This window comes from Branchiostoma floridae, chromosome 8 (genome assembly GCF_000003815.2).
Source record: "Branchiostoma floridae strain S238N-H82 chromosome 8, Bfl_VNyyK, whole genome shotgun sequence".
In the NCBI taxonomy this organism is placed as follows: domain Eukaryota; kingdom Metazoa; phylum Chordata; class Leptocardii; order Amphioxiformes; family Branchiostomatidae; genus Branchiostoma; species Branchiostoma floridae.
Genome location: NC_049986.1, coordinates 5773687 through 5800590, shown reverse-complemented (window position 1 = coordinate 5800590; position 26904 = coordinate 5773687). Strand labels below are relative to the sequence as shown.

Sequence of the window (26904 nt, the reverse complement as noted above, 5' to 3'; positions counted from 1 at the left end):
ACATACCTGTGTCAGGTATGTGGTCACAGCACCTGAAACAGGCAGCTTTGTGTCGAGTATGTGGTAACAGTACCTGAAAAAGACAAGTGTGTGTCAGTTATGTGGTAATAGCACAAGGAACAGTGTGTGTCATGACATGTAGAAAAAGAATGATTGGAATGTGTTAGTTTTACTGTCACAGCTGATGAGGAAGATCTGACAGGAACCCAACTCTGACCATGACACGCAGCTTCTACCCCGACTTTGTGCCTGTGATTGTAGTACTAGTAGATACATGATTGGGCAGAAAAGTCTCACCAAATTACTAGTACAGAGGTATATATATTTGGGGAGGGGCGAGTTTTGACTTGAGTATTGTTACCTCCATGAAATGTCATGGAGGTTATATTTTACCCCGAGTTTGTGTGTGTGTGTGTGTGTCTGTGTGTGTGTAAACAAGATAACTCAAGAACGGTTGGGTGGATTGGTTTCATACTTGGTGTGTTGGTAGTGTCTGACGAAAGCTGGAAATGATTAGATTTTGGGCCCCCTAGCAACTCTCCTTGGTACTGCAGTGCAACTTCCGGTTTTGCTATCTTGGTGTTCTGAACATAGTATGGTCACGATATTTGAGTATTAGATAGCTCTGATGCTCAGGAAGAAGCGACATAAGTTTGGGCCTCCTAGCGTCTAGTTTTGGGATAGCAGGGGCGTTTTTGTCAAAAACTTCTGAAGAGGATAACTCAAGAAGGGAACAGCGGATTTTCATGATTTTTGGTATGTAGGTACCTTAGACAATGTTGTACAAGATAAAATACTAATTATGCAAAATAGGTGCACATTTGCATAATTAATGAGAATATTCTATCATAGCAGTTTTTTCTCTGTATCTCTTGTCCCGGACAATATATGGTCTTGACATTTGGGTTGTAGACAGCTTTAAGCGTCATGACAAAGTGGGGCAAGTTTCAGCCCCCTAACATGTAATTTTGGAACTGCAGGGGCGTTTTTGTCAAGACACTCCAAAGAGGATAACTACAGAAAGGGACGGCGGATTGCCATCAATTTAGGCATGCGGGTAGCTTGGGCAAAGATGTTCATAATGACATACATTTTATGCAAATGAGGGCTTAATTTGCATAATTAATGAGGAAATTATATAATTCCATTGGTTTCAACTATTGGACTTCAATAAATGCAACACATGTTAATTATGATAGGTAGAATATAAGCAGATACCAAATATGGTAATGAGGAACTTATTTGCATAATTTATGTAAAAATTGCAAAATCACTTTACGATGAATGATTGGAATTTTATTATTGTGACATGTGTACGTTAGTCAATGATGAACAACACCATGCATAAATTATGTTAATGTTAGTAAATTGTATAAAATTTACAAAAGCTCTAAATATTCAGGGAGGTATGAGGTCGCCGAACTCTAGTTTGATTTGAATCTTTTTGCCCCATCATTCCCAAGGATATGTAGGATAATGTAGCCTTGCACTAGAGTTTTATCTCCTTAGGCCTAGGAAAAAAATGTTATGTTTCCTGTTTTCCTACCTATCCTAGAAAAACCTGCCGAGCCTAGACTTTTTGGGGGTGGGCAGTGGAGTCACAATTCTTATTCAGCCTGCTTCCTCTAAAGGAGGACATAAATTTATCTACTAAATTGAAATTAAAGTTTGACTTTTTGGCCAGCCTAAAAGAATTTAAAGGAAAAGGAAAGATAACCCTACCTATAGTATACACTAATACAGACTCTAATTTTTTTATTAGGACTGAAACAGGAAACACAACATTTTTTTCTTTGGCCATACTAATTTGTAAAAGCTGACATGTTAACATGTGTCGGTTTTAAGTTCGCGGTTTTCGCGTTGAAAATTCACTGCGAACTTAAAACCACCACGAACATTTTTCCATTATAGTATGAAACTGCAGTTTACCGCGAACTTTAACGTTAACTGCAAACACTCCACTTTCCCGCTACTATTTAAATAATAAACTTCACTGTCATCAGTGTTGGTTCCCATCTTTAAGGGCAAAGTAAGGTACCATAAGTTTATCAGGATTGGCCTGAGAAAATCAGACTTAGCCTGTCAATAGCGGGGAAATAATTGTTATTGATAATTTCTATAAGTAACGTTAAAGTAACGTTAACGGGAGGGGTCCAAAGTCCGGTAGGGGTCCGAAGTCCGGTAGGATTTTAAAATCATTTTTGCGGAGATATGCATAAGTGTCTGCACATAATAAGTGCAACTTGTTATGGACTAAACCTTGTTGTAAATAACTGAAAAGTCAGAGTATGTGTCCAAGTTGGTAAGCCCCAACAGATAACGATTGAAAAAAGTACACAAGTTTGACGCCTTCCGTGCATGCTGACGAGCGAACATATCGGGAACATGGCCCGGGAAACTATTAAATAATTCATCGTCAAATACGAAATGTGAAAAGATACCACCACAGATGAGAATGCTATCTATAAAACTTCCTAAATAAGCACAGCTATGCCGTGTCTTTGCTTTTATAGTTGGATAATCGGAGCTGAATTATGCCGCATGTCCTTCACGGCCCTGTCAAACCCGCCATCTTTGTCAATCACCTATGAAGGAAGCCGAGCGATGCTCAACACGATGGAGTTAGTCAACCCGTCAGTAGAGTACCGATCATTCAAGAAAATCGATCCCTACCGACTAAAGAAATCCTGTAGTCATTTCTGCTGTTAAAAACGAGGTTGAAGCAGGAAATACAGAAGCCGAAAGTGAAAAAGTGTAATCGCAGGCAGACGTAAACAAAGTGCCGCCATTTTTCTTTTTGGCGACAGGTTGGTTTCACCGTGAGAGGTAATCCTTGTAAGTAAACGTATTTAAATATACATCGTAATTCAAAATATTGCATATATTTGTGACAAAAAATAGTATTGTAGAAGCTTAGTGTTATTTTGCATGCATAGGATGCTTAAAGATATGCAGAGATGGATTGGTTGTTAACTTATCGGAGTTTGGACCCCCTTTTTTGTGTTAGAACGTTCCACTGAAACGCCACTGAAAGTCCAAACCTGCCAAAACTTCCGCGCGCTGTCAAAGTAAAGTTCGGAATGCTGCCGTTAAAGGAAACAATTATGTCTGCACAGCTTAAATCACAGTTATATGGTTGTTAACAAGATCTTGACTTGTTTTTGATGGGTTCTCAGTAAAATGTACGATGACAAAAGCCATGCGCATTCACTTAGAACAGTTACCGGACATTGGATCCCCCCCGTTATAGCCTGCAATATAGCCAGGCAGTGACTCAGACTGTAAATGTTGCTGAAATCACCAGAAAGGTTTTTCTTCTTCTTTCTGCAGTGGATGGTTAAAAAGCTTAATGTTAACAACAAAAGAAACACGGTATCAACAAGTCAACTCTTATTTTAGTCAACTTATTAATATACACCTTTCATTGGGCCGCCCCCCTCCCACAAGATTCTCGCCCACGACCGCCCCCCTCCCCCCTCCTCCTCCACTTCTTCCTTGGCTACAAATCGATTTTCTTTCATATAATTTGACACAAAACCACCACAATGGGGAAGCAAAGTTATCAAGAATGGTATCATAACACCAGAAACATTATACGTTGTTACTTACGCTAAGCCATTGAGATGAAAATCTCAAAATGATGTCCGAATTCGAACGCCGGCAAGATTCAGCCGGTGTGATCTATCTCTAACTGCAGTACTACTTCATTTCGCTACGCGTCTCTAATGAACGGTCCTTTTTCAAGAATTCAGCATTTGCGGGCAACGGCTGAATATTTCCTTCCACAAAAGTGTCCAATGCTATCGTTAAAAGGGCAAAGTTTAGAGTAGTTTTCTACACATTTTCATCTGAAAGAAAAGGAACGTCTCAACCCAACAATGCTCCGTTCCAGAACAACTTTTTTTCGATCGTTCGAACCTGACAACGGTTCTACGGTAAACAGTGTAGAAACACTCTCGTGGAGACCAGACGTGTTTTTGATCGGCTCCCGGTTTACGTGACGTTTTCACGCTAAAACATCGCAAATCACAGGTGTTGGAGTGTGGAAAATGCGAGTTATAGGACAGCAGACGGTGTACAGCGCTCAGTGGGGGGAAGATACCGTCATGTCGGGGAAAGGTTTGACCAAACAGACACTGTATCTTCACGGAGAAGAGCGAGAGCAGAACGGAGGACAGTCGGGTGAGTAACTTCACCGCGTTGTGTCAGATCGTCCCTAATGTACAAGTTTACACCATATAAAGCTTCGTATACTTACGTCAAGTCGAGATGTTTTCCTCATACGGCAATGGTTGTGACTCTAATGGTGGTTTTATCAAAGTAGGCTCGTCACTGACTAACTCAGGGACTGCATTCGAATTCCTCAACAATCGCCCGATTTTACATACATTTACAATTTTCAACATCATGTGTCCATGTATGTTGTGGTTTTTGTAACTACCCACAGTGGTTAGATTGTACACTGGATGAAACTATCACTGTAAATTGATAAAGTCTTAGATCTCGCACAGTGAAATGTAGCTGTAGATGAATCAAAACCTTTCGATCGTTTACAGTAGCTACCGCACATCTCCATCGGTGCTTGTCCACCCGTTGGTGTTTAACCTAACGTAGAAATTGATTATTTTTTTCGCTAATGTCTAACGTGTTATATTTTTTCTACTAGGAATAGATCCCCAAGTGCCTCTGTCACAATCCAGAGAACACGCCCGAACTCTTCAAACTCCCGCTTACTACAAGGTAAAGTCACTAACAGTTTCAACTAACTCGGTAACCATACCGTATAGTTATCTCTACGGTGCCGAGGGGGTTATCCACCCGCCCAGTTCATAAGCGCACGCCGGGGAACTCTTACGGGGTTGGTTTCAGTCACATCCCTGGACGGCGATAACGGAAAATGCTACAAATTGCCTCGTAACCATTTCAAAGACTGAACTCTTAACGCCATCAGTCTCGATGTATTGGCTTTTTCTATTTGCGTTTCCTTTTTCTTCTGATTGCAGCCGTTAGTTAAATGACTGTATCCCTCCCGTACATACATTGTATCCCCGATGCGTGCTAATTACATGGGCGGGCGGGGAACACTCCCAGTACCGATGAGGTCCCGGGCAGCTCCCGATGGTATTTCATTACAGGCGATCCTCAACGGAAATCGCCAAAACTGAACTTTGTTGACACGTCATGATCAAGTGTGAACATCTAAAAATTAACTTAAACTATAACTGTCTTGTTTACCATATCATAAACTGTAGGCGATATTAGGATACTATAATATACTGGAGATCTACCATTAATGTCATTACGAAATGTTATTGAGTTAATATGCCATGAAACTTTAATTAATGTGTTAAAAGTTTCTGTTCACGTCAGTATCATAGGCAGGTGTGTTTACCTGTGTGCGAATGACTGAGCTGTACAATAAAATGATTTCTTTCTCTATATGGATGGCTTTTCAGCACCAGCAAAAGGGGCTACATTTACGCCGTAAACACATATTAACTTGCATAACTTGAACATATTTCCACTGACTTGAACTATAATATAACGGTTTCGTTTATCTATATCACAAAAAAGCAACGTTTAGTCAATATACATACTATGACTCATTGACTGGACAAAGATAATTGGATATATGAATGTCATTGCCAACATTTATTGACTTAATATGCTATAACGTGTATGTGTGCAAATCTACTGCACAGAACCAAAGACTAGGCAGGTGTATTTACCCGTATTGAATGACTAAACTGTATAATGCAATTTTTTCCTCTGTGTATGGATGGCTGTTCAGCACCAGGGAAAGGGGCTGTATTTTCGCCATAAACACACTATAACTTGCATTGTATACATGTACTTAATTCTTGTGACAGGCAGCGTTCTTACGTTGCCATGTCCCTCCCCACAGAACGCTGTACCGAAGCCTACACGGGCCACATGTACAGACCACAGTGAGCGGAAAAGAGCCCCGTCCCCTCGGCTGTGTAGTGACGCGGACTCCGAGGGCTCCTCAGACGACGAGCGGTGTCCCAGCCGGGGCAGACAGCGTCTTAAGACGTCACGCCGCCACAAGACGTCTTCACGTGAAACGTCTTCGCCTTCTCCGGCAGCTCACGGAATCTCCGCTGTCCAGTCGTCCCGTCGGGAGAAAAGACGGCGGTCTCCTCCTAACGGTGTGGTCAAACAGCGCCGCCTAGCGTCTTCTGTACACACTACAGGTAAAAGCGTCCTTCATGTAGATCATAAAATGAAGTGCACATATCGTATATCATAATAATAATAATAATAATAATCATCTGGTGTATTTTGCCAGCCAGTAGGTACCCAGTATGAGTAATGAGGCTGTTTAACGTGGTCGAGGCACCTCCTCGAGCACGGGACCCCCGTTTTACGTCCCTCCCGGAAGACGATTTCGTGGAAACTTCTTGAGGCTACAGCAATCCGGACGTCCTTGGTTGGTCCCCCATCCAAGCACTGTCCGGACCGTCGCGTTGCTTAACTTCCGAGATCGAGGGATCGGGTGTACCAACGCGCCACGCGGCCGTAGCTAGTATGTTTATAATAGAAATATCTTATTATCTCGGTAAAATGGATGTATTGTGTAACTATGTTGGTGTCTGCCTGTCTGTCTCTCCTTCTGTTTGTGTTATTTTGTGTGTGTGTATGTCTGTTTGTGTTTCCGAATATTTGCGGTCACTATAACATTAGAACCTCTGAATTGTAATGATATTTGGTATATGGATAAGGGTTGGGAAAAAGAAGGCCAGTGCTGATTTGAGGCCCCAGGTGTGTGATTTTGCTACTGCAGCAAGACTTCCGGTTTTTGTATCTTTTGTCCTGAACATAGTCTGGTTCAGTTATGTAGTACTTTAGACATTCTGTAGTGCATTAGAAAATCGATATTGTCATACTTTTTCATCATAATTGAAAACCGAAGTTATAATTATATAGCGGTCATCGTTGCGATCTGTACGTACTTATTACCTCGATGAGCAAAAATACTAATAAAGGCATTTTTATCCATTTATTCATCATACCAAGGAGGTTATTTCTTTTAACCTCCTTGATCATACAGGGACGTCTATGGACAAACCTACAGTCGATGTGAAGCCCAGCACAGCTGCAGCTGCGGAGAAAGGTTCTGTCATAGTCAAGGGTTCAGCTAAGAAGGCCAGCGACCCTACAGGTGGCCTGGTGTCGTACCGACCTGAACCGACAGAGAGCGCTGCTACACGCCACATGCTGAAGGCACACCGAACCATCCAGGCTTCCCGCCTAAATTCTGAACAAGCTACTGGTTCCCAACAGGTATAAATTACCTTTATGATAAATAGAGGAATTGGTTTATGTGTTTGTGTCTGTCTTTGTATCAAGATATTTCTAGTCAGCATAAGATATAGAATTTCTGGACTTATTTGAGGAAGATATTTGGTGTAACTTACAGCTTAATAAAGTTCTGATAACGAATTCGTCTTTGGGCAGGGACGTAGAAAGGGTGACCTGTGCTCGAGGAGGCGCCTCGAGCCCGTAAATCAGCATTATAACTCAAAACATTGGGTACCTACTGGCTGCAAATTGTACACCAGATGTATTATAACGTCAGCAAAAAAATCCGTACAACCATTGCCGTAGCTTACGATTGTGTTGAAGTCACTCATAGATGACACTCGCTCCGATTGTCTTTTGTTTTCTCATCTTCACAATACATTTTCCACAGGAACACCGATCAGTACCACCGTCTGTCCCATCAGCTGGTCAACCCAAACACCATGCTGCGACGGCACGCCCTTGTCATGACGGCGGGAGTGTACGCCCAGGTTACTCGGAGACTTGTTCTGCGAGGGTACGTCCTGGGTACGGCACTGGTCCTGTGAGGGTACGTCCTGGTTATGGCGCTCGTCCTGGGATGGTTCGCCCTGGCCATAATGACACGACTGTGAGGGTACGTCCTGGGTACGACAGTGGTTCGGTGAGGGTTTGCCCTGGTCATGACGGCATCTGGAGCGGCCATGATGAAGGTTTCTGGCACCAGCCGGCATATCGGATCAACTCTGCACTATTCCCCGGTAGCCAACAGGTGAGACAACTCTACATAAAGAGCAACCCTTCCTAATTTTTATATTTTATGTGTACGGAGGCCCACAAGGACAAATTTAATCTGCTTATCATAGAGCAAATAATTTGTGCTTTGTCCTTGTGGGCAATCGTGTTTGCTGATAGCCCGTATTACAGTATATTTACCTGCCATGGGATGATTTGTCCCCTTCCAATTACTCCAACAGACTTTTAGATGCTATCTTTAATATTTTTACAACCTGCCCAGACTGTTCAGTCGCGCCCTCCAGCGGTGAAGACAGGTGCTGTAGCATCCCATGATGCACCAAAAGGTGTCCGGACGGACAGCCAGGGTGACTCTCGTCGCCATGGTGACGGCTACAAGCACCTGTCGACATCTCGACCAAACCAGCTTTTATCCAGTGATGTCAAACAGGTAGCCATTTTTCAAACCAACTCTTAACATTTTCAATTAATTAATTCCAACATTTTTTTCGTACAACATATTGAGGTTGTTGTCTCATAACTCTGATATATCAAATTTTGATCACATAAAAAGTGACTGTAGTGATGATTTCTAAGCCCGAACATTCTTATATTTTCACGCCAGACGATCCCGTCATGTGATTCACAGACAGAGAAGACTGCTCAGCCAATCAGGACCGCACAATCTTCCACAAGGCCTGATGGGAAACATCCCAACACGCATATGGGCGGCCACGGTGACAAAAGGATGACGTCACAACGTCCAACACTGACGTCACGACCTACACCCTTGGAGGTTCTACAGGTCAGGTTTTAATGACTGACGTTATCCTTTTTTGGCCACGCCTCAGGGGTGGTTGTGATGATATCATGCAGTAGAGTGCTGCTTGGTGGTTTCTTTAGTCAACAGCTCTGTCCAAAGGGAGAGTGCGCTCATTTGGGAAAAATAGCATGGTATCAGATAGTTAATGAATGCTACATTTTATTGCTGTATTTAATCACAGAATGCCACAAACCCTCAACGTGACAGCGTTCGTTTGAATGAAACATTTATTTACAATAGTTACTCGTAGATGTACTTATATAACATATTATTAACGTTTCTATTTACAGAAAGTCAGAGCCTCAAAGATGACCGCACCCAACTCCAGTAACATCGATATCACCAACACATCCACACAGCGCCCTGCCCCTACGTCACGACCTACACCGTTAGAGGTTCTACAGGTCAGATTCTTCAAATGACTGACGTTATGCGTTTTTGGCCACACCTCAGGGTTGGATCCATAATACTGTAAATGCATAAATGTTCGCGGTGGATTAATGTTCGCGGTTTTCGCGGTGACCACTGCACCGCGAATTTAAATCCACCGCGAACATTTTTCTACTATGGTCTTAGATTGCAGTCTATGGTGTTACCGCGAACTTAAATCCACCGCGAAAAGTCATTTTTCCCGCTACCGCGAAATTAAATCCCCACGAACTTAAATGCATTTACAGTATCTCATTACACTGTACTGGTTAATTGGTCGTTTCCTTATTCGACATGCTCTGTCAAAAGGGAGATGATAATTAGCATGATATTCGACTATCTGTTGCATTTTAAAAATTGCTGTGTTTCGTGGCTTCATTTGTTCACAGAATGTTATAAGCGAGACAATTTTAATTGGAATGAAACATTTTTGGTGCATTTAATACTGCTACTTGTAGACATATATACCATATTGGGAACTTTATTCTATACAGAAAGTCAGAGCCTCAAAGATGGCCGCACCCAGAACCAGTAACGTCACCAACACCGAGACATCCACACGTCAGCACTCTTGGTGGTCCAGTGACTCAGAGTCCGAGTCTGATGACGAGTCGTGTTGGTGTCTGGAGTGCTTCAAATGTCGCATCATGGGAACTGATGTTCCTCACGAGGACAAGTTCGCTGTGACACAACAGGGCGGTGACAAGAAGACGTTTGATCAGGCACGTGACAGTGTCGGTAGTTCCCCCTGTCTTCAGTCCGTCAATGCCAACGACAGCTCACGCCATGGTGACAAGAGAACTGAGAGCTCCAAGCGTGTCCGTTGCAGCTTGGAGTCAAGTTCAGACGGATGTAAACGTGTCAAGCTGTCAGGACAGAGCAGTGAGATGACGTCACACGCCAGCTGTCCGTCCAACAGCCATGACGTCACGTACAACCTCGGACATGGAGGCTGAGGACATTTGCAACGATCCTACAGACGCGCATGCGCACAGACGACAGAACGGCGTGTTTCTGAGAACAGATGTCTTGCATGAGAAAGACAATCGTGAGGCCTTTGCGGAAGCCTCCTTGTTAATCTTCAGGAATGATGGTATATTTGCCATTAGACGAGCAATACTAATGGTTACTATCTGAATCTAGAATTATTGAATATAAAAAGAAGGAAGCAAAAGAGTTTCCATGTGTGTGTGGACCAAATCTTGAGAGTATTGTAAGACTGTCTCAACAGAATTATGTAATATTTACAAACGGAAATTGATTTTATTTGATTGCTTGTCGCCTGAATGCACAAGTTGTAAAGTATACTGGATGAAGAACAGTCAGACTTGGAGCATGTGAGCTGATATTATAAATATTGATGTCAACATGACTGAATATTAAAATCATCACAATCACAGTCGTTTGCCTACATGTTTGTCTGCATGTTATTTGCTGTACATATTGCAATCGTGCGCAATAGAAAGTGCTAGACTTGATTTTATATACAAATATAGCAACTGAAGGTGGGATTGCGGACCACATATGATATGGCGAAGTGGAGTTGGGTGGTGGGATACATTCAATATGAAAGTTCAGCTTGGTATTTACTTCTGAGCTGAGTCTTAGATATACGACAATACCATACGATAATAACTTTAGTGACCCGCCTTTCTTCGTTTCATGGCAGGTTCCTATAACCATCGAATCAACGACCGAGTCCGGATACACTACATGTACTTTACAGTAAACGTTATTTCACCTTTATCTGTTGGGATAGTTAAGTCAATGGAATTTAGTTTCACAGTGCAATATTTTGACATAAACAGTTGAAGCCCATGTCATTGACCTGAAATCTCTAAATAGCCAGTTAATAGGATTTTTTTCATCAATCAGTGACTGTATTAAAGGTAAGTACACATACCTCCAAATTTTCGATGGCTATCAGTCCATCTTGATCACGGAGTGACCTAGTTCTCGCGAGAGTTCTAAATAGCCAGTTTTTACAACTACGAATGTCCACGGATTAAGGTGAACTAACGTCACAGAAATTGTATTGATTAAATCACAAAGAGATTGACACACATCAGCACATATATATGCTCTACCTTTATTTCTATAATATGTGAAGACAAAAATGAAACAATTCTGATGTTTTATCACGCAAATGTTTGATTTGAAAAAATTAAGAAGTTGACAAGTTGACAAGAATATAAATTCAAGATTGTTAAGGGAAACAACTGCAAATTCGTTGTAAATTAAATTGAAGGGTCGTCTTTTTAAAACATGGGCATTGATAGTTCATGCTCACATTGTAGACATATCACTTTCGTCCATAGGATATTGAGGTTCACAATTTTGTCAGAAAGATACACTTAATTAGAGACTTACCTGTGTTCATCACATTAGCAATTTTATGGCTTCATAACAACGCAGTTTAGAATGACTGAACTTTTTTTGCTCATTGTGATATTTAACTTCTACATTTGGTTATCCAGTTCACCATCTTTTTCAAGAAATTCCTTTTAAGTAATATAAGTCATTGCAGGTTGAAGACATAATGTCATCAAAGTACCGAATTATGTACTTCATAAGTTTTTTTTTCCAAAATGACTAATTGCAAAATTGTAATTAAGTTTGTGTTACTAGCATTAATGAATTTAGCAAGACTGAAATTTCTTATTGGTTTTGAACCCTGGTTTTGAACTTTTGATTACTAAGAACACGAAATTCTTCAGATGCTTGTCCTCAAGGCTGCTTGAATGCATGCACTACTATGAAATCTTTAACCCGGAATCCAGTCTACTTGTGGCACGGCCTACCGTAGTTAGTGCAGGCTCTCTACGGGGCCAGTGCAGCTCTCAGCCGCCGGTGGAATCGTTCATACCCGGTAGCATTTTCACGCGGTAGGAATTGCCCGTGGATGGTTAACTCCCATCGTGCAAAATTCCTACCGGGTGTGAAAGATTACCCCGGCGACAGAAAGGCTCTCCTGTTCCGAAGGTAGCCTGGCCAATCCACGGTAGACTGGATTCCAGGTTGTCAGGCATCATTCGCGGGTACAGGAGTATCCGTTCTGGTCCTTCTCTGCACAGATCCATCCTGGGCCACACGGAAAGGACGAGCAAAATGTAGATGTGGTTCCAACCCGCATTGGTGCTGTGAAAAGGATACGTACAGGGACAAGTAAGAATGAGAAGAGGCGGGGTTCGTTTCGTAAACTTAGACTAGTTAAAACACACAAAGTAAAAATTGCATATTTAGTCTTAAATAATAATAAATACATAAATGAACATAATAAATACTCTGGGATAGGGAACATTATTGCACGTTTGATAATAGATACTAGAGCCAATGCGAAATTGCATTTACCAGCAATGGAACAAAAGCTATTTCGTACAGATTAATGGGATCATAATTGATCTTTAAGTGATGTTTCAAGTATATGTCTGTTTCTCTTCATTTTGAGAAAGGAAAATGAACGTTTCCAACATGCACACAAAAACACATGAGAGTCAGAAAAACTTTACGATTTCCCGAAAAATGTAATAATAGGGGATTAGAAAGATTGGTTCTTGTACTTATTCACTTGATAATTATTGATTTCAACTGAGGTACTGTCCCTTAGTTTCTTACCGTCACAGTGGAACCCCGGCACCCCGTCCACACACATCCAGCCAGACGGACATGGGTCCGGGTCGCACCAGTCAATGTCTGTGAACGTAAACTTGAAGTCAACGATTGATACAGCTGTGTGATGACTAAATATTAGTTCAGGACAAAATAGCATCCCATTTCCGATGTCTTTCATTTGTCCTTATAATTATGCATGTCACCAAATAGCATGCAAATGATTAAATCTGATACAAGCGATGTGGAAACATTCATAGCATGTGACAAAAGCAACGAAAGAAATACAAGCTTGGCATCATTCTATTGAGAAGTTACCAGTTTCGCAGAAAACTCCGGTGTATCCACGGACGCAGTTGCAGCTGAAGGCATTGACGCCATCGACGCAGGTTCCTCCGTTTTGACAAGGAGAAGATGAGCACTCGTCTATGTCTGCAAAAGCGCCATTCCATGTATGATTAGGAAAGCATTGAGAAGAAATATGAAAAATGTGAATTACAAGTAAACAACTTGAATCATCAGCACCAGAGGGAAAAACACGTCCTTAAAACTATGTATGTTAATGTTGCAGAATAAGTTTAATTTAACTGAAATTAATTTTGTTTCCAACCCATTAGACGCTTACAGTATCATACCTAACTTTGGTTAGGACCATCCACTGGATGCACGCTAAATGAAGTTCCAGTTTTTGAGGAGAGCCACAACTCGAGCAAGATAAAGAACCCACCACACTTATCCAAAATAGTAGAGTAAGTGGTACATGACCTACAGTTCTGTCGCCGCAACTGAGGCAATTATCGATCGAGGTCTGAACTAAGTTAGCTCTACAGATCCTCACGATTTAACCGTGCCTATTGTAAGCTCCTTGCAATTCATAAATAGAACTGTTTTATTTATTTATTTATTCATCTCAAAACATGTGGGTAGCCCCTTCAACTTGTTTGAAGTTGATTTCCAAGGGGGCCCACTACATAAATAACAAAAACGAAACGTGTTACATTCAGTAAGACAACCAGAGGACAACAAACAATATATACAAATAAACCGAAGCGTCTTTACCAAGAACAGTCAACCAAAAACGTCAACGGTGGAGGTCAGAGGTCCATGTGCGGAGGAGTGTGTCTTAGGGCAGCTTTAAACTGCCGTAGAGTTGGTGCATGTCTAATGTCCGCCGAAAGGGTATTTTAATAGGTTGCTCCTTTGTATGCAAATGTGCGGTGGCCAGCTGGGTTTGTGTAATTGGGTTTATGAAGCAAAGAGGCTTGTCTGGTGTTATGACTGTGTAACAGGTGGTTGCAGTACTGTACCTATTTCACAGAAAGCGCCGGTGTATCCTGGGTGGCACCTACACATGCTGAAGTCCGAGAAACATGCGATGCAGTTTCCACCGTTCTGACACTCGGTCGGGCCACATAGGTCGATGTCTATTGAAGGAGAGATAACTAACCATCAACTCTCACAGAGTGTCACAAAACAACAGTATCCTTTATCACTACATGATTCCTATACCACTTAAACAGTTAAAGTTACATTTGCAATACTGGATTCTTATTTGTCAACTTATACCCTTCTCAACTTCATTTTCCTCTGTCTGTGTGAAGAAATTACTTAAATATCCGACGTTAAGCCCTCCTTTTACCCTAACCCATAACTGGTACGTACCAGACTCGCAGATGTAGTTCTGATGTTCTGCACAAGTGTGGAACTCTCCCCTGTAACCACTGGAGCTGTCCAACAGCACACATACATCCCCCGGGGCATACGGATAGTCTGACATCCAAGGAGACAGGACTGTTAGGAAAAATTCAGAATACTGTTGTGAGGTTCTTGTGTTGTAACCTAACGTGTAAGGCATGTTGGAAGCTGACGCGCGATTCTACTTTCTCTCACGCCGGGTGTCTTCATTTATCGAATAAGACCACACACACACTCTCTCTTTTTCTCTCTCTCTCTTTCTTTCTCTCTCCATATCTCTCTCTTTCACTCTCTCTTTCTCTCTCTCTTTTTCTTACACACTCACACAACAACAACAACACACAAAAACATGCTACACGAACTCTTACACACGTTTGCACTTTGTGACTGCAAAGTGCACCTCTGATGACATAACTGTACTGCCTAATTGAGGCATATCAATCAAAGTATTACTGAAAATAAAGTTACTTTTATACCAGAGAATGAAGATCCATCGGGGTGAAAAAGATCCGGAGTCCGGGATTTTATAGCTGTCCAGTAGCTGAAGTCAGCCCCCTGGATATAGCTGAGAAGTATCTGCTGGTCGGTAGCGTCGTGGATGTCCACCAGCTTCCCCTTCATGTTGGCACAGGCCATAGAGGCTTCCTTGTGTGACAGGCTGTTGTTAGAGAACCGATAGCACTTGTCGTTGTGTATTGCAGCTGTTGGGAGTAATACACACAATGTGGTCATTTTGTGGGCATTTAATACATATCATGACGCTAACAATTTCAGCAACTTCATGACAAAAATATGTCTACACAGGTAGCGTATCGTATATAATTACTATTCGGAGAAACATATGGATATTTCAACTACTAAAATTGATTATAAGGGAATTTAGGTTATACTAAGCCACAGAGACGTATACGTATATATTCATGAACTGATAGAATTCAGGCGATACCTTTTTCATTAATCTTAATCTTTCATACCTTTATAATATTACGGGTAATTACCAGCAGAGTTAGTCCCTGGCACATAGGCAATTTTACCTTAATACTTTATTAGTAGAATTGTTTTATTTTCGTGATGACATGACACATTAAAATCACAATACAACAAAACAGCTAGGTTTGCTTTCCTTTGTGTCTTACTTGTGCAAGATTTGCCATCGCTAGACGGCTGGTATGCCATACCGGCGACGTCATAACGACACTTCGTGCATCTTGAATCCGTTGGTCCGGTGCATGGAATGTACGTCTCACAGTTGGCGATGCTTCTGCAAGCTGTGTAAAAGAAAAAAAACTTTTCGCATTGACGTAGGTAACATGATATCAACTACAGCATCTACTTAAAGGCAACAAAATTTGTTAGATATTATGCCAACTTAACTTATTTTAGTCAGGTGTTTTTCTTGTATGTTTATTTATTACTGACCATGTGCTTTGCATTTCTATCCTCAGAATCCTATTTGTTCTCTGCAGACAACAAAATTCTCTATAATTATTTTTACCATAGAATTGTTATTATTGATTGGAGCGTCATTAGTAAATAATACATTAATGTTTGTTTATCAATACTAGGAGTGGGTACCGGTGTGACAGCGATCTCGCCCCCCCAGCGGGGGGCGAGATCACTAGCGTTTTCGCCCCCCTTTAGCGTTTTCGCCCCCCCCCCAAGAGCAGCTGGTTACTACATATCACAGGTGCGCTACCTGGTACTATACTGCACCTGGGGAGTAACGTATATGGTGTGTTACCTGGTACCTTTATGGCACCTCATTACCGTACCGTAAGATGTCATACCTCGAAAGTCGATACTATATTGTTCGGTGCAAACATAACATTGAAATGAAAAAGACAATTTTTGCAGCTGAGGTGGCATAAAAACAGTGCTACTGCGAACGTATAAATCAACACCGTCTATGGTACGGAATACGTCAGCTATATGTTTTCAATTTGTCACAGTGTTTTCTTTCTTGTGCTGGAAACATTTCCAAAGCACTAACAAAAACACACGTGAATAATAGTTTCTCATTATAAACACTATCTACGCGCAAGTTGATATAGCTGTTGCTAAATGCTACACAAACACTGGTAAAGTCTTAAGAAACACGGGTAAATGCATCAGTTCCTAAATACTAGAAAAAACAGTCATGTTGGAGGTGAAGATATCCCTTGGCCAGGTGCATATACCAAAATGTGCGTTATTCTAATTAATACCTAATATTTGCATAATTAATAAAGACATTACATAGTTCTTTTGTGGTCACTTCATGGTAGAGACTTCATATTGGAGATATATAGGTTGCTTGAGGACAGGTGAATACAATGAAATACATCTTATGTCAAGACTCAGGTATATGCAATAATAGGAATACAAGGGACCCAACCCTCCTTGTCTGAAACAAGTTCAACTATCTTACTACCATGTAATTACGTTAATATTGATACTATGAATGGAGTTATGTATAAAACTCGTGTACTTATATCATTCTGAAACTGCATTTTGTGATTTATACCAATCAACTTCTAAAATGTCATGTAAACCCGTTTTTTTTTGGGGGGGGCCGAAATCGCTAATGGGGGGGGGGGGGCGAAGTAGGGGGGCGAGATCACTAGCCGGGGAGGGCGAGATCGCTAGTGATTTCGCCCCCCCCCCCGGGGGGGGGGGGGCGAAAACCCTGTCACACCTGTACAGAAACTTCAGGTCCAGGTTCGGTCCAGGTCCAGACGATCAGGTACAGGTCCGGACCTGAACCTTGACCTAATAATCTGTGAAAACTTTTGAAAAATGGGCGATACTCAAAACAATGGTTCATTTCGCTGCAAAGGATTCTGTTTGGTGGAGTATTCGACGTCCACTGACGTTTTAGGATCCTATCTTAATGTAAAAACACCTTGATAAAAATGACTATGAACTCTCCATTACTTCGGTAAAGATATATTTCTTGGACGTATAATCCCTAAAATACGTGAACGTCTACCGGTATTATCTGATCGGACAAGAAAAAACGGTTTTGCACCGGTACACCGTACCGGTACCGACCCTAATAGATACCGTTAACTTCACATTTAGCTTACCGCTGCATGTTGCACTTGGGCTTGAGGGATACCGGTAACCTCCATAGCAACGATAGCTGCTGTTAGATGACGAAGTCAGATAGTATCCGGGATGACCAGAGTTACATGTTACATACCCTAGGCTGTTGTGACTCGTGCCTCCGTCGATGTATCCATTAGGAATATTTGGTGTAGTACATGAGGCAGCTGTGATGATAAAGTAATGTAAGGTAATAAAGGACTAGTACGTTAAAGTATGTTTCTGAACATATAATAGGGGGTTCGATTAAAACCTTCTTTCTGAACATAGATTGTGTACGACTGTTATTTTGGCGAAGAAGATGGTCAACTAATATAATTTATGCAAATGAGCAGTTGATTTACATAATTGATGACAAACAATTGATACACCAGATATGAAGGTAAAATCATTTGGCGAAGGTATGGGGTTGCGGAGCTCTAGTTGTGTATGTGATACAGGTGCTGTCGAAAGCCATTGACTCTAACTGATTTAACAAATGACATCATGCCCATGTGTGTATGGAAGGCAATCCGTATTTCTATTCCTGATATTTTCATCAAAGAGTTGTATTTACAGTCACATTGTGTCCGTACTTTTGATTTCGTTTGTACAGTTAACCCTACCTGCCACTTGCCTCTCCGCGCTTTGTCCACTTTCGATCCATACATCAAATTGTAAAGTGTATTCCTGTCCTTCATCGGTGACTTTCACCTGTATGAAAGGTCGAGGGTGCAATGACACAAACTCTCACCAACATATATATATCGCTCGCGAGATATGTATGGGTCATAACTCAGCTCCAAGCATCTAACCTTGAACATAATTGCTGCTTATTGTTTATTGTTTATTATAAGGTAACACAATTTAAACCCTTTGAACCCAGATAGGAATGATCTAGTCAAGAGAAATGTGTCCAATGACAAGATGAAAACATCAAATTTTAGCAAAAATGTTTTTTGGGCTGTTATGTCTTAACACAATTCAATCATGCAGTATTTCAATAACAGTTCTTACCCAGTCCACTCTCCAGTTCGGACTAAAGCCTCCACCTTGGTTTCTCACAGTGACTCCCGTCAGTATGCCGTTCAAAGTGCCGCAGGTAGCTGTGTCTACACTAGGACAGATTAAAACGTAGACCGTATATTCACGAACAGAACCAATGAACGCACAATTAGAACATTGTGGCGCTAGCTCTACTTTTCTTATGTTAGGATAGGTCCGAAATATATGTAACAAGTATACAATATGTTCATGTCAATTTTAGAAATCATGCATAACTTCGCTAAATTGTATTACAAAGACAGCTAGGCCCTACAACTATATGTACGATTCCGGTGTATTATTTTGGATGATTAATTTATTCCAGATGATAAGTGTGCATAATTCTTATGGGAATTCATAATGTACTGACGTCACATGTATGTGCGCAGTAACTTTATTGTACTTACTCTGAATGTTGGCACCAATCACTCCTCTGACAAGGAAAGTCGCAGTAGACGTTTCTTGTTGATCCAGACAAGCTAATGACATTCAGCGTCAGGTCAATGTCTGCACTAGTACTGGCGAAATGGTCCTCGTGTGTTCGGATTGCAACAGTAGATGCTGCAGACGAATAAAACACATGTTGCAACAATTATTGTCGAACCAATTAACAACTTATGTTTTAGCACTTTTTAACACAAGATAACTCAAGGACGGGTGGTTTGATACTTGTTGTTCGTGTGGTGTGACAAACACTAGACATTGTTAGATTCTGGGCTCCTTATCGGCTTTTCTCGGTACTGCAGCGAAACATTGTTCTCCATAACCGGACTTCAATTAATGTAATGTAATTCATGATTGACAGATACCAGATATGTAAATGAGGAAATGATTTACACAAACTATCAAAATATGGCAAAACCGCTTAATGATAAATGATGGGAATTTTATACCTGTGACTTGTGTACGTAAGTCAATGATAAACAGCATAATGGGTAATCTGTGTAAATGTGCAAGTCATATGATTAAAATATTCAAAAGCTTTTTAATGGAGGTATGAGGTCGCCGAACTGTAGTTCTTTATCTGTGCATCTTTTCTACTTTCCTGTTGTTTTTTTCCGACAAAATCTAGAAGAGAACAACATAAACGCAACAAAAACAAGGCCGCAAAGGATTATTTTAAAGGCTAACCAGAACAATTTTGATTGATGGACAGCCACTCATAATCAAGTCTATGGTAGGTCTACTGGTTTGTAGTCCTATTTTGATTATTGTTTAATCAGCAAGCTGATGGTAGACAATAACGTTTTTCTTGCTATTTACTACGGTAAAACACACTTTTGTTCTTTACTATGGTAAGAAAAACCGAAATGATTATGCACTACATGGTTTATATCGGTTTATTTACCAAATGCTACGGATGACAAGTTTGAACAAATAGGCTACAATTACAATTCAGATACTGGGGTTAGCCTCGTGTGCGCGGATCAAAGGTGAAATGGTCAAAGATCAACCGCGTATGTTATTCATTTGAAGTTATTTTCAAACATACAAAATCAAAGAACTAACTTTAGCACTTTTAAAAACGATCACCTTACCCAGCGTGTTCTCTAATGTCACCAGAGTGGTAAGAAGTACCAAAAGTTCCTGTGGGGAGCAAGACATTTCCTGATATTACTACACTCATGCTTGATGAATACACAGTGTGTCTTCGAGTCCAGCATTTTCCCGATGACTTGAAAAAAATTCCAAACAGCTTGCATTACTATAAGCAAATCTTGATTGATATTGGCTCGGTTGTATTTTGGGACACAAACTTGTAATCTCCAATGCAAATTTAACAAATGATTGCATTATGAAATCAAATGTTTATGGCATATGTTCGTTGCAAGTGATATTTACATGTTTTACTGGACTAGCTGAAACAATTATGAGGTATTCAATGTTTTTTTATCAATTACATTGTTCCAAGTTTAGTCTCGAGCTCACCTGCTGGATTTTTATACCGTTCATGGCGTTTACAGTGAGAGGATGGCGTCACGTTGACTCGATGTGTAGACTATACAGTATATCAGACCAAGTATAATACGTTTTTACATAGCAGCCTACTGCAAAAATAACGGACATCGATCGATATCGTAATCTGTAGAAAAATATAGCGGGCAAAGGCCTTGATACGGCAGCTTAATAAGTAAACTATCAACTTTCCAAAGGGTTGATAGAGGTTTCTGCTGGTGTTGCTGTAAGATTTATAATACCCCCGTCACATTATCCACGATCTTTGGGCGTATCATATAGTATACTAAATCTATTGGGATAACAACTGGATTGTGTTGGGCTTGTCGAAGAGATGCTCATATTTTCATTGTGGACTCACGACACGCACTTTATTCACTTCGTTAATGTTGACTATGTAAATTTACATTTAAATATGACGTCACCGGATGTGACGTGATTGTCGAACCTGTGTAGTTGTCAGAAGCCATGACGGTGACAGTGACAGAAATGAGCCAGTCAACAGAGTGACAGATCGTTGAAAATCCAATCTCATAAAACATCCATATGGTTTTGAACTTGATAATATTGGAGGGTTAATGACCCACCCGAGGTGTACATGGTGTCTTATAGCGCCTGGCCCTTTGCTATGACCACCGAATGAAACCTCAAAGGATTTTATGAGCTGGTTATAGCAAAGGACCAGCCGTTATGACGCCATATACATCGAGGAACAGGCAGGTTACTATAAAATAGCCCATCCAAACTGACCCATATAAGAGAGATAAATTCTTGATAAAACACGTCCTGTATTCAACAACATGTATACATACATATTCAATACTAATGTCGTACGGGTTCATGAGAGTTGCCATCCATCGCATCATACCAACGCCCTCTATCTACATTCTCGCGAAGTGCAGATTTTTTTTCAAACTAAAGATTGTAATTTTGCCAGGAGTATTTACGTTATTAAAGGACTCCAAAGTGAAAATATTCCACGCTTCAAAACTTATAGTAGGGTTTACAGTAAATGTAAAAAAAAAAGAATAGAATATGTTTAAGTTCAGGTTACAATGTACAAAATATGTAAAGATAAGCTAAAAGTTCCCCGCTCGTTCTTTTTCATATATATATATAACGTTTATTGATTGTTTCAACAACCTCTAAATACATTGCAGCGCCCTAAGGCGCTGAATTGCGTATTTAGGCATTAAAAACATTTACACATACATTAAAAACTTAACATGGTAGGGCAGTTAGGCTAACATTTTAAAGGCTTACAATCATATCACACAAGTTACCATCATTTATAATCATATCGCACAAATGTGTCTTGTTTTACTAATTACCAATCTATCACAATACAGATAGCACGGTAGTAGTTGACGATAGTGACATGGGAGATCTCAACTTGCATGCAGTGATTATCTTAACTGTTTATTCAAGAGGGCTACAAAATACGGGATCGGGCTATTTTTATAAAGATTTGTTTTGGCAAGAGGAATGTCAAGTAGATTAGCACCATTCAAGCATCTTGTATGAATCTGAGAATGGGAAGGAGGTAACCAATGGCGGAAAGTTGGGGAGTTGAGTAGCGACTTTGCAAACTTTAGGCTGAGGGTTTCTCTTCTTTTCTCAAGGGACGGTAAACCTAACTGGGCAAGGGCGCTGGTATAGCATTCATACTGAGAGCCGAGAATTATTCTAAGTGCTCGCTTCTGTATACGTTCAATCTTCATTACTTGTTGCGTTGTGATATTTGAGTTCCAGACTGGAGCTGCATATTCTAGGGTTGGGCGAATATAACCCACGTAAAAATCGCAGCGGTCTTGAGCTGGGAGTCCGGAGCTTTTGAGTTTCTTCAACCAAAAGAGTCTTGAACTAGCCTTTTTAGTTATGACATCTACATCTTAAATTATTAGATAACCAAAGGCCTAGAATACCAGCAGTTTCCGTATAGTCGAGGGGCTTTTCATTAAGTAAAATACTAGGGGGTGGGGGTGAGTCTTTCATGAAAGAAAATGTCACGAGCATACATTTCTCGCTATTTAGAATCATGTCATTTCTGATCGACCAAGTATTGAGTTGGTCAAGCGAGGATTGCATTAGACTCGCTTCATAATAGAGTCGACTCTCACACACACGACAAGTCATCAACATATTTATATTGATTTAAGATATCGCCTTTTAGAGCATCATTAATATATACTAAAAATAGAATAGGACCAAGTTTAGTGCCCTGTGGCACTCCAGAAGAAATTTCTTTAAAATCTGAGCATTTGTTGTGGTATCGGACACACTGACTTCGTTTTGTAAGAAAACTACAGATCCATGGCATAATGGACGTCCGTACACCACAGGCAATCATTTTATCTATCAACTTGGTATGATTTATCCTGTCGAAAGCCTTACTAAAATCAGTCAGTAAGATTGTTTGAACACTCCTAGGGGTTTCGGCACCAAGAAGTATATTGTTAATCAAGCTAGTGAGATAATGGATCGTAGACATCCCTTTCCTGTTACCAAACTGGTTTGTATCCACCACTTTCGCAACATCCTGGAGTATCCACTTATCATCTTTTATGAACCGCTCAGCGGATGTTATGTGAGCTGCAGCCGAAGCACAGCCGTTAGTGGAAACAGTATTCAAGCGCAAACGTACACAAATCTATCAAAAATATATCAATCCGACTTATAGCATTGCATGCAGTCTTAGTACTATCGTATTCCTTTGTCATTCCCCACAGTTTCCGCATCGCTGACGTGCACAGACAAATCTCTCAACTTCTTTTTCAAATTCTGTGCCGTACTACTTCGTACCAGATTTATTATTGTTGGGGAACGCGGATGAATACGGTGTTCTGCGCCCTCAATCCAATCGGGTTAAACTATATCCTACTTGAAGGGGGGTTCGCTTCTTTCTCAGGCAAATGACATTGAATGTTATAGACCGCGAGTGTCGACTTATTTCTCTTTAGATCAGCTCACATAGCATACGTTTATCATCCTGCTAAGTCAAACAACATTTAAACAGAACCGTGATATCTACAATAACGCAGACAATGCATACCCACCCCTGTGAATAAGTGGACAGCGCCTGAAAGCTATCCACCCACATATTCAGCTAGAATAACTGTTTATGAACACATCACACGGTCTCTTTTGACCTCTGCTTTCCGAGGAAGAAGACACGCCAGTAGAACTCTCCGGTAAGTACATGTTTTAACTACAGGTTTTAACTGCATCCTGAATGACTAAACTGCACAAACATATCTCCAGTATTAGTACTTTGTTAGATGTATTGTCTACCTTACACATTAGACCACAGCAAGTAAATTTCAAAGATGACATCCTATGCAAAGTGCAAAAAAAATGAGATAGCGCGAAAAACACACAATCACACCATAAAATTTACTTGCTGTGGCCTTATATTGCACTATGACGAAGATAAGAATATTTTCACCACAATGATTTCGCGCATATCAGCGGCGAAGTGCTAAAAGTAATACAAACTAGACAGGCAACATTTGCGAGCCAGTGCAGCATATTTCACCAATCTTGGACTCCCACCCCATGCAAGGTCAAGCCCTGTGCAAGAATGCACCCATTTCCAGTAAAAATGGACCAGTCAAAAACTTCCACTCTCCCAGCAATACCCATATGTAAAGTGGAGCAGTCGAGAAACACTTCCACTCAAAAGGGACTCCTGCTTATCACCCTATAGTCCAATAACTCCAATTAATGAATTTTAAGAATATGCCCCCGTCCCAGAATGGACTGTTCCAGGACACACCATGTAAAATGGACCGGTTATGTGGTATGGGTGAAACATGACAAAGTGTGGTCGCCAGAGAGGTCAGAGGTTATTATGTACACCGTGTGAGTTTACCTCCTTGTGTGGGAATATCGTGGGAATATTTAGATAAACATGCATTATCTATCGTGTTCTGTAGACAATAGTTTCTGTAGTATTTCTATTTCAAAAGCAAACGAAAAAATACGCGGTCTTTTTTGTACATGGTGAACAGAGCTTTTTATTGTTGTATAAAACTGCACAAAAAGTGAAGTTATCTTTTCCCCCTATATGTTATTAATGATATCTCGAGGGAAGCTGATACTAGCCTGTGTGTGCTCTGAAGAGGAGGGGTGGGGATTTGTTATGACATGCAATATGCCTTTTTTACACGGCAGACATGACAGAACGAAAACGAGTAAAAGAAACAAAACATGTTTATTCAACTATCTTTCATTTTTTTTCTCTACAAAACCACACAAATTTTCAGTCACAAGATCAGTGATCAATGTTATAACTTGCGTACGCAATTTAGGGTATACGTGGACAAAGCCCGTAGTCCCGCCTACCTCCATCCGCCGAAATTTGGAGATGCAAATTTAGAATTTAATGATAAGAAATATTTAATGGATATGCAGCCATTCTCTTTTTAGCCGACTTACTTATTGCCATGATATCATTGGGAAACTGCTAATTATGATGGACAGTCAGAAACGGTCTAATGTTTGCCATATTAGCCTCGTTTGGGATCTTTCATGTCCGCCGCGTGAGGTGTAGGTCACACTTACATGTATAAGATGATAAGAGACGTATCTGCATACGATTTGCGTTTCAATGAGAGAAAAATCATTAATAAAGGTATGGCGTCGTTTAACTCTAGCTCAAAATTAATTCAAATTTGAATGCATGTGTACTATGTATCTGTGTTGCTTTATCATGAGTCTATGAAAGAAATGTAGCCAAAAGTTCCAATCAAGTGTTCAACAACTTTGCATTAAATCCCAAAACATTGTATTTCCCTGACAGTTCTAGAAATACTACCAAAGATGGCAACAAAGGCCGAGATCGCCATTCCGCAGTCCGCAGAAGATATCGCCCCCTCCTGGGTGCAGTCGGTACTGCAGAAAGACCTCACAGGCATCACCATCACAGACGTCGATGTCAAAGGTTCCATCAACCAAGGCGAGGGGTTCATGAGCGACATCATCGCTTTTGATGCCGTGGGGATCAGGAACGGTACCAGTCAGCGCTACAGTCTTGTCGCTAAGCTGACAGACTTCAAGCGGCCATTTACAATATTAAAAGAGTGCCCAAAGGACTTTCACATCAAACTCGAGTTGACAGAAGTCAAGTTTTACTCCGAAGCGGTCCCGGAGCTCCTATCTGTGGCCATCCCAGGCACAGAACGCGAATCTAAGCCAGGGAAGGAAGATCACCCTCCGACTGATTCCTTGTTCCTCCCAAAATGCTACTTCGCCGCCACCGATCCAAACTCCATGGTGTCCGTCAGGGTTATGGAGAACCTGAAATCTCAGGGCTTCTCCATCAAACCCAACCGCCAGCCGCTGAGCCGTGCTGAGATGATGCTTGTTGCCGGGGCCCTGGCGCAGCTGCACGGCCTGTCACATCTACTGGAGCTCCGGTCAGGCAAACCCCTTCCCGAGAAGTACGACTGGATCTTGTCTCGCTCAGATATTGAGGGTATGAGGGGTACGTTAAGCTACCAGTATCAGACTGCTGTGAAGGAGTTCGCCACAGCTTTTCCAGACCAGGCAGACCTTACAGCTCGTTTGGAGAAGTTAGACCCCTATCGCGAGATATTAAAGTTAGCTGAGGGCCCGAGGCTTAAGGTCATTTGCCATGTGGGCAGTTGGGTCAATAACATCATGATTAAGGTGAGACATGGCAGGGTTTTTTTTTACTTTCTTGATAAAATGTAAACATTTTGGGGTCAAAATTTAAATCGCGTTTCCTTTGTTTTGTTTTCATGTTTCGTCGCGAAAGGACAAGACATTATTTAGTTCCGTGTCTTCCTCTTCTTTTTTTCTCGAAACAAATATTAAAGGTCAATAACCTGGACCGGACGGCCTTCACTGGTTAAAAGTAGCAGCCATCCTGTGGTGTTTGAATACATGATGTAGGATGTTTCGGGACAGAACTGGAGGGACTGGTCACCATAATACATTTAGATAAGATTAAACAGAGCAGTGTATTTACTTGCAAATTTTATATTAGTCTAGTCTGAACATCTGTGTTGGTAAATGACATTGTGGAAAAGACTAAACTTAACGTAACCAACACCAAGTTAAATTGGGACTTACCCCAAATTTTCAGCCGACTCCGTCAGCCTTGTTCACGGACTGGACCGGTCTGCTGTAGCTTCCGGACGTGACGTCAGGGACACACGACTGCAGCAGAGGGACGCAGATGCCAGATAACCTGTGTCGACCCCCGTCTCTGATCAGCAAGAGGA

The 26904-nt window shown here is 41.1% G+C and overlaps 4 protein-coding genes and 1 long non-coding RNA gene across 5 annotated transcripts in view; 3 read left to right on the top strand and 2 right to left on the bottom strand.

The window, feature by feature from the left end:
• LOC118421437 overlaps positions 1-3891 on the bottom strand; it is a 4226-nt gene extending 335 nt beyond the window's left edge. Inside the window, exons 1-2 of the long non-coding RNA XR_004831835.1 lie at positions 3610-3891; positions 7-73 (exon numbers count right to left, since the gene is read on the bottom strand). This is a non-coding gene — a long non-coding RNA (uncharacterized LOC118421437). The remainder of the gene's footprint in view (positions 1-6; positions 74-3609) is intronic.
• Positions 3892-4049: 158 nt separating this feature from the next.
• LOC118421153 lies at positions 4050-8482 on the top strand. Its single transcript, XM_035828315.1, has 5 exons — positions 4050-4182; positions 4667-4740; positions 5906-6215; positions 7073-7305; positions 7715-8482. The coding sequence occupies exons 1-5, from the start codon at positions 4050-4052 to the stop codon at positions 8108-8110; spliced, it is 1146 nt and encodes a 381-aa protein (XP_035684208.1). The 3' UTR covers positions 8111-8482.
• A 723-nt stretch (positions 8483-9205) lies between these two features.
• LOC118421564 lies at positions 9206-10688 on the top strand. The gene is made up of 2 exons (XM_035828909.1): positions 9206-9264; positions 9784-10688. Exon 2 carries the CDS (start codon positions 9802-9804, stop codon positions 10243-10245), a length of 444 nt encoding a protein of 147 aa, XP_035684802.1. The 5' UTR covers positions 9206-9264; positions 9784-9801; the 3' UTR covers positions 10246-10688.
• A 673-nt stretch (positions 10689-11361) lies between these two features.
• Positions 11362-15292, bottom strand: LOC118421473 (fibropellin-3-like). Its single transcript, XM_035828786.1, has 6 exons — positions 15070-15292; positions 14561-14689; positions 14206-14322; positions 13217-13330; positions 12905-12982; positions 11362-12427 (listed from the first exon to the last, which is right to left on the bottom strand). The coding sequence occupies exons 1-6, from the start codon at positions 15227-15229 to the stop codon at positions 12318-12320; spliced, it is 708 nt and encodes a 235-aa protein (XP_035684679.1). The 5' UTR covers positions 15230-15292; the 3' UTR covers positions 11362-12317.
• Positions 15293-23795: 8503 nt separating this feature from the next.
• On the top strand, positions 23796-26371 carry LOC118421152. Its single transcript, XM_035828313.1, has 2 exons — positions 23796-23847; positions 25458-26371. Exon 2 carries the CDS (start codon positions 25478-25480, stop codon positions 26369-26371), a length of 894 nt encoding a protein of 297 aa, XP_035684206.1. The 5' UTR covers positions 23796-23847; positions 25458-25477.
• Positions 26372-26904: the final 533 nt, after the last annotated feature.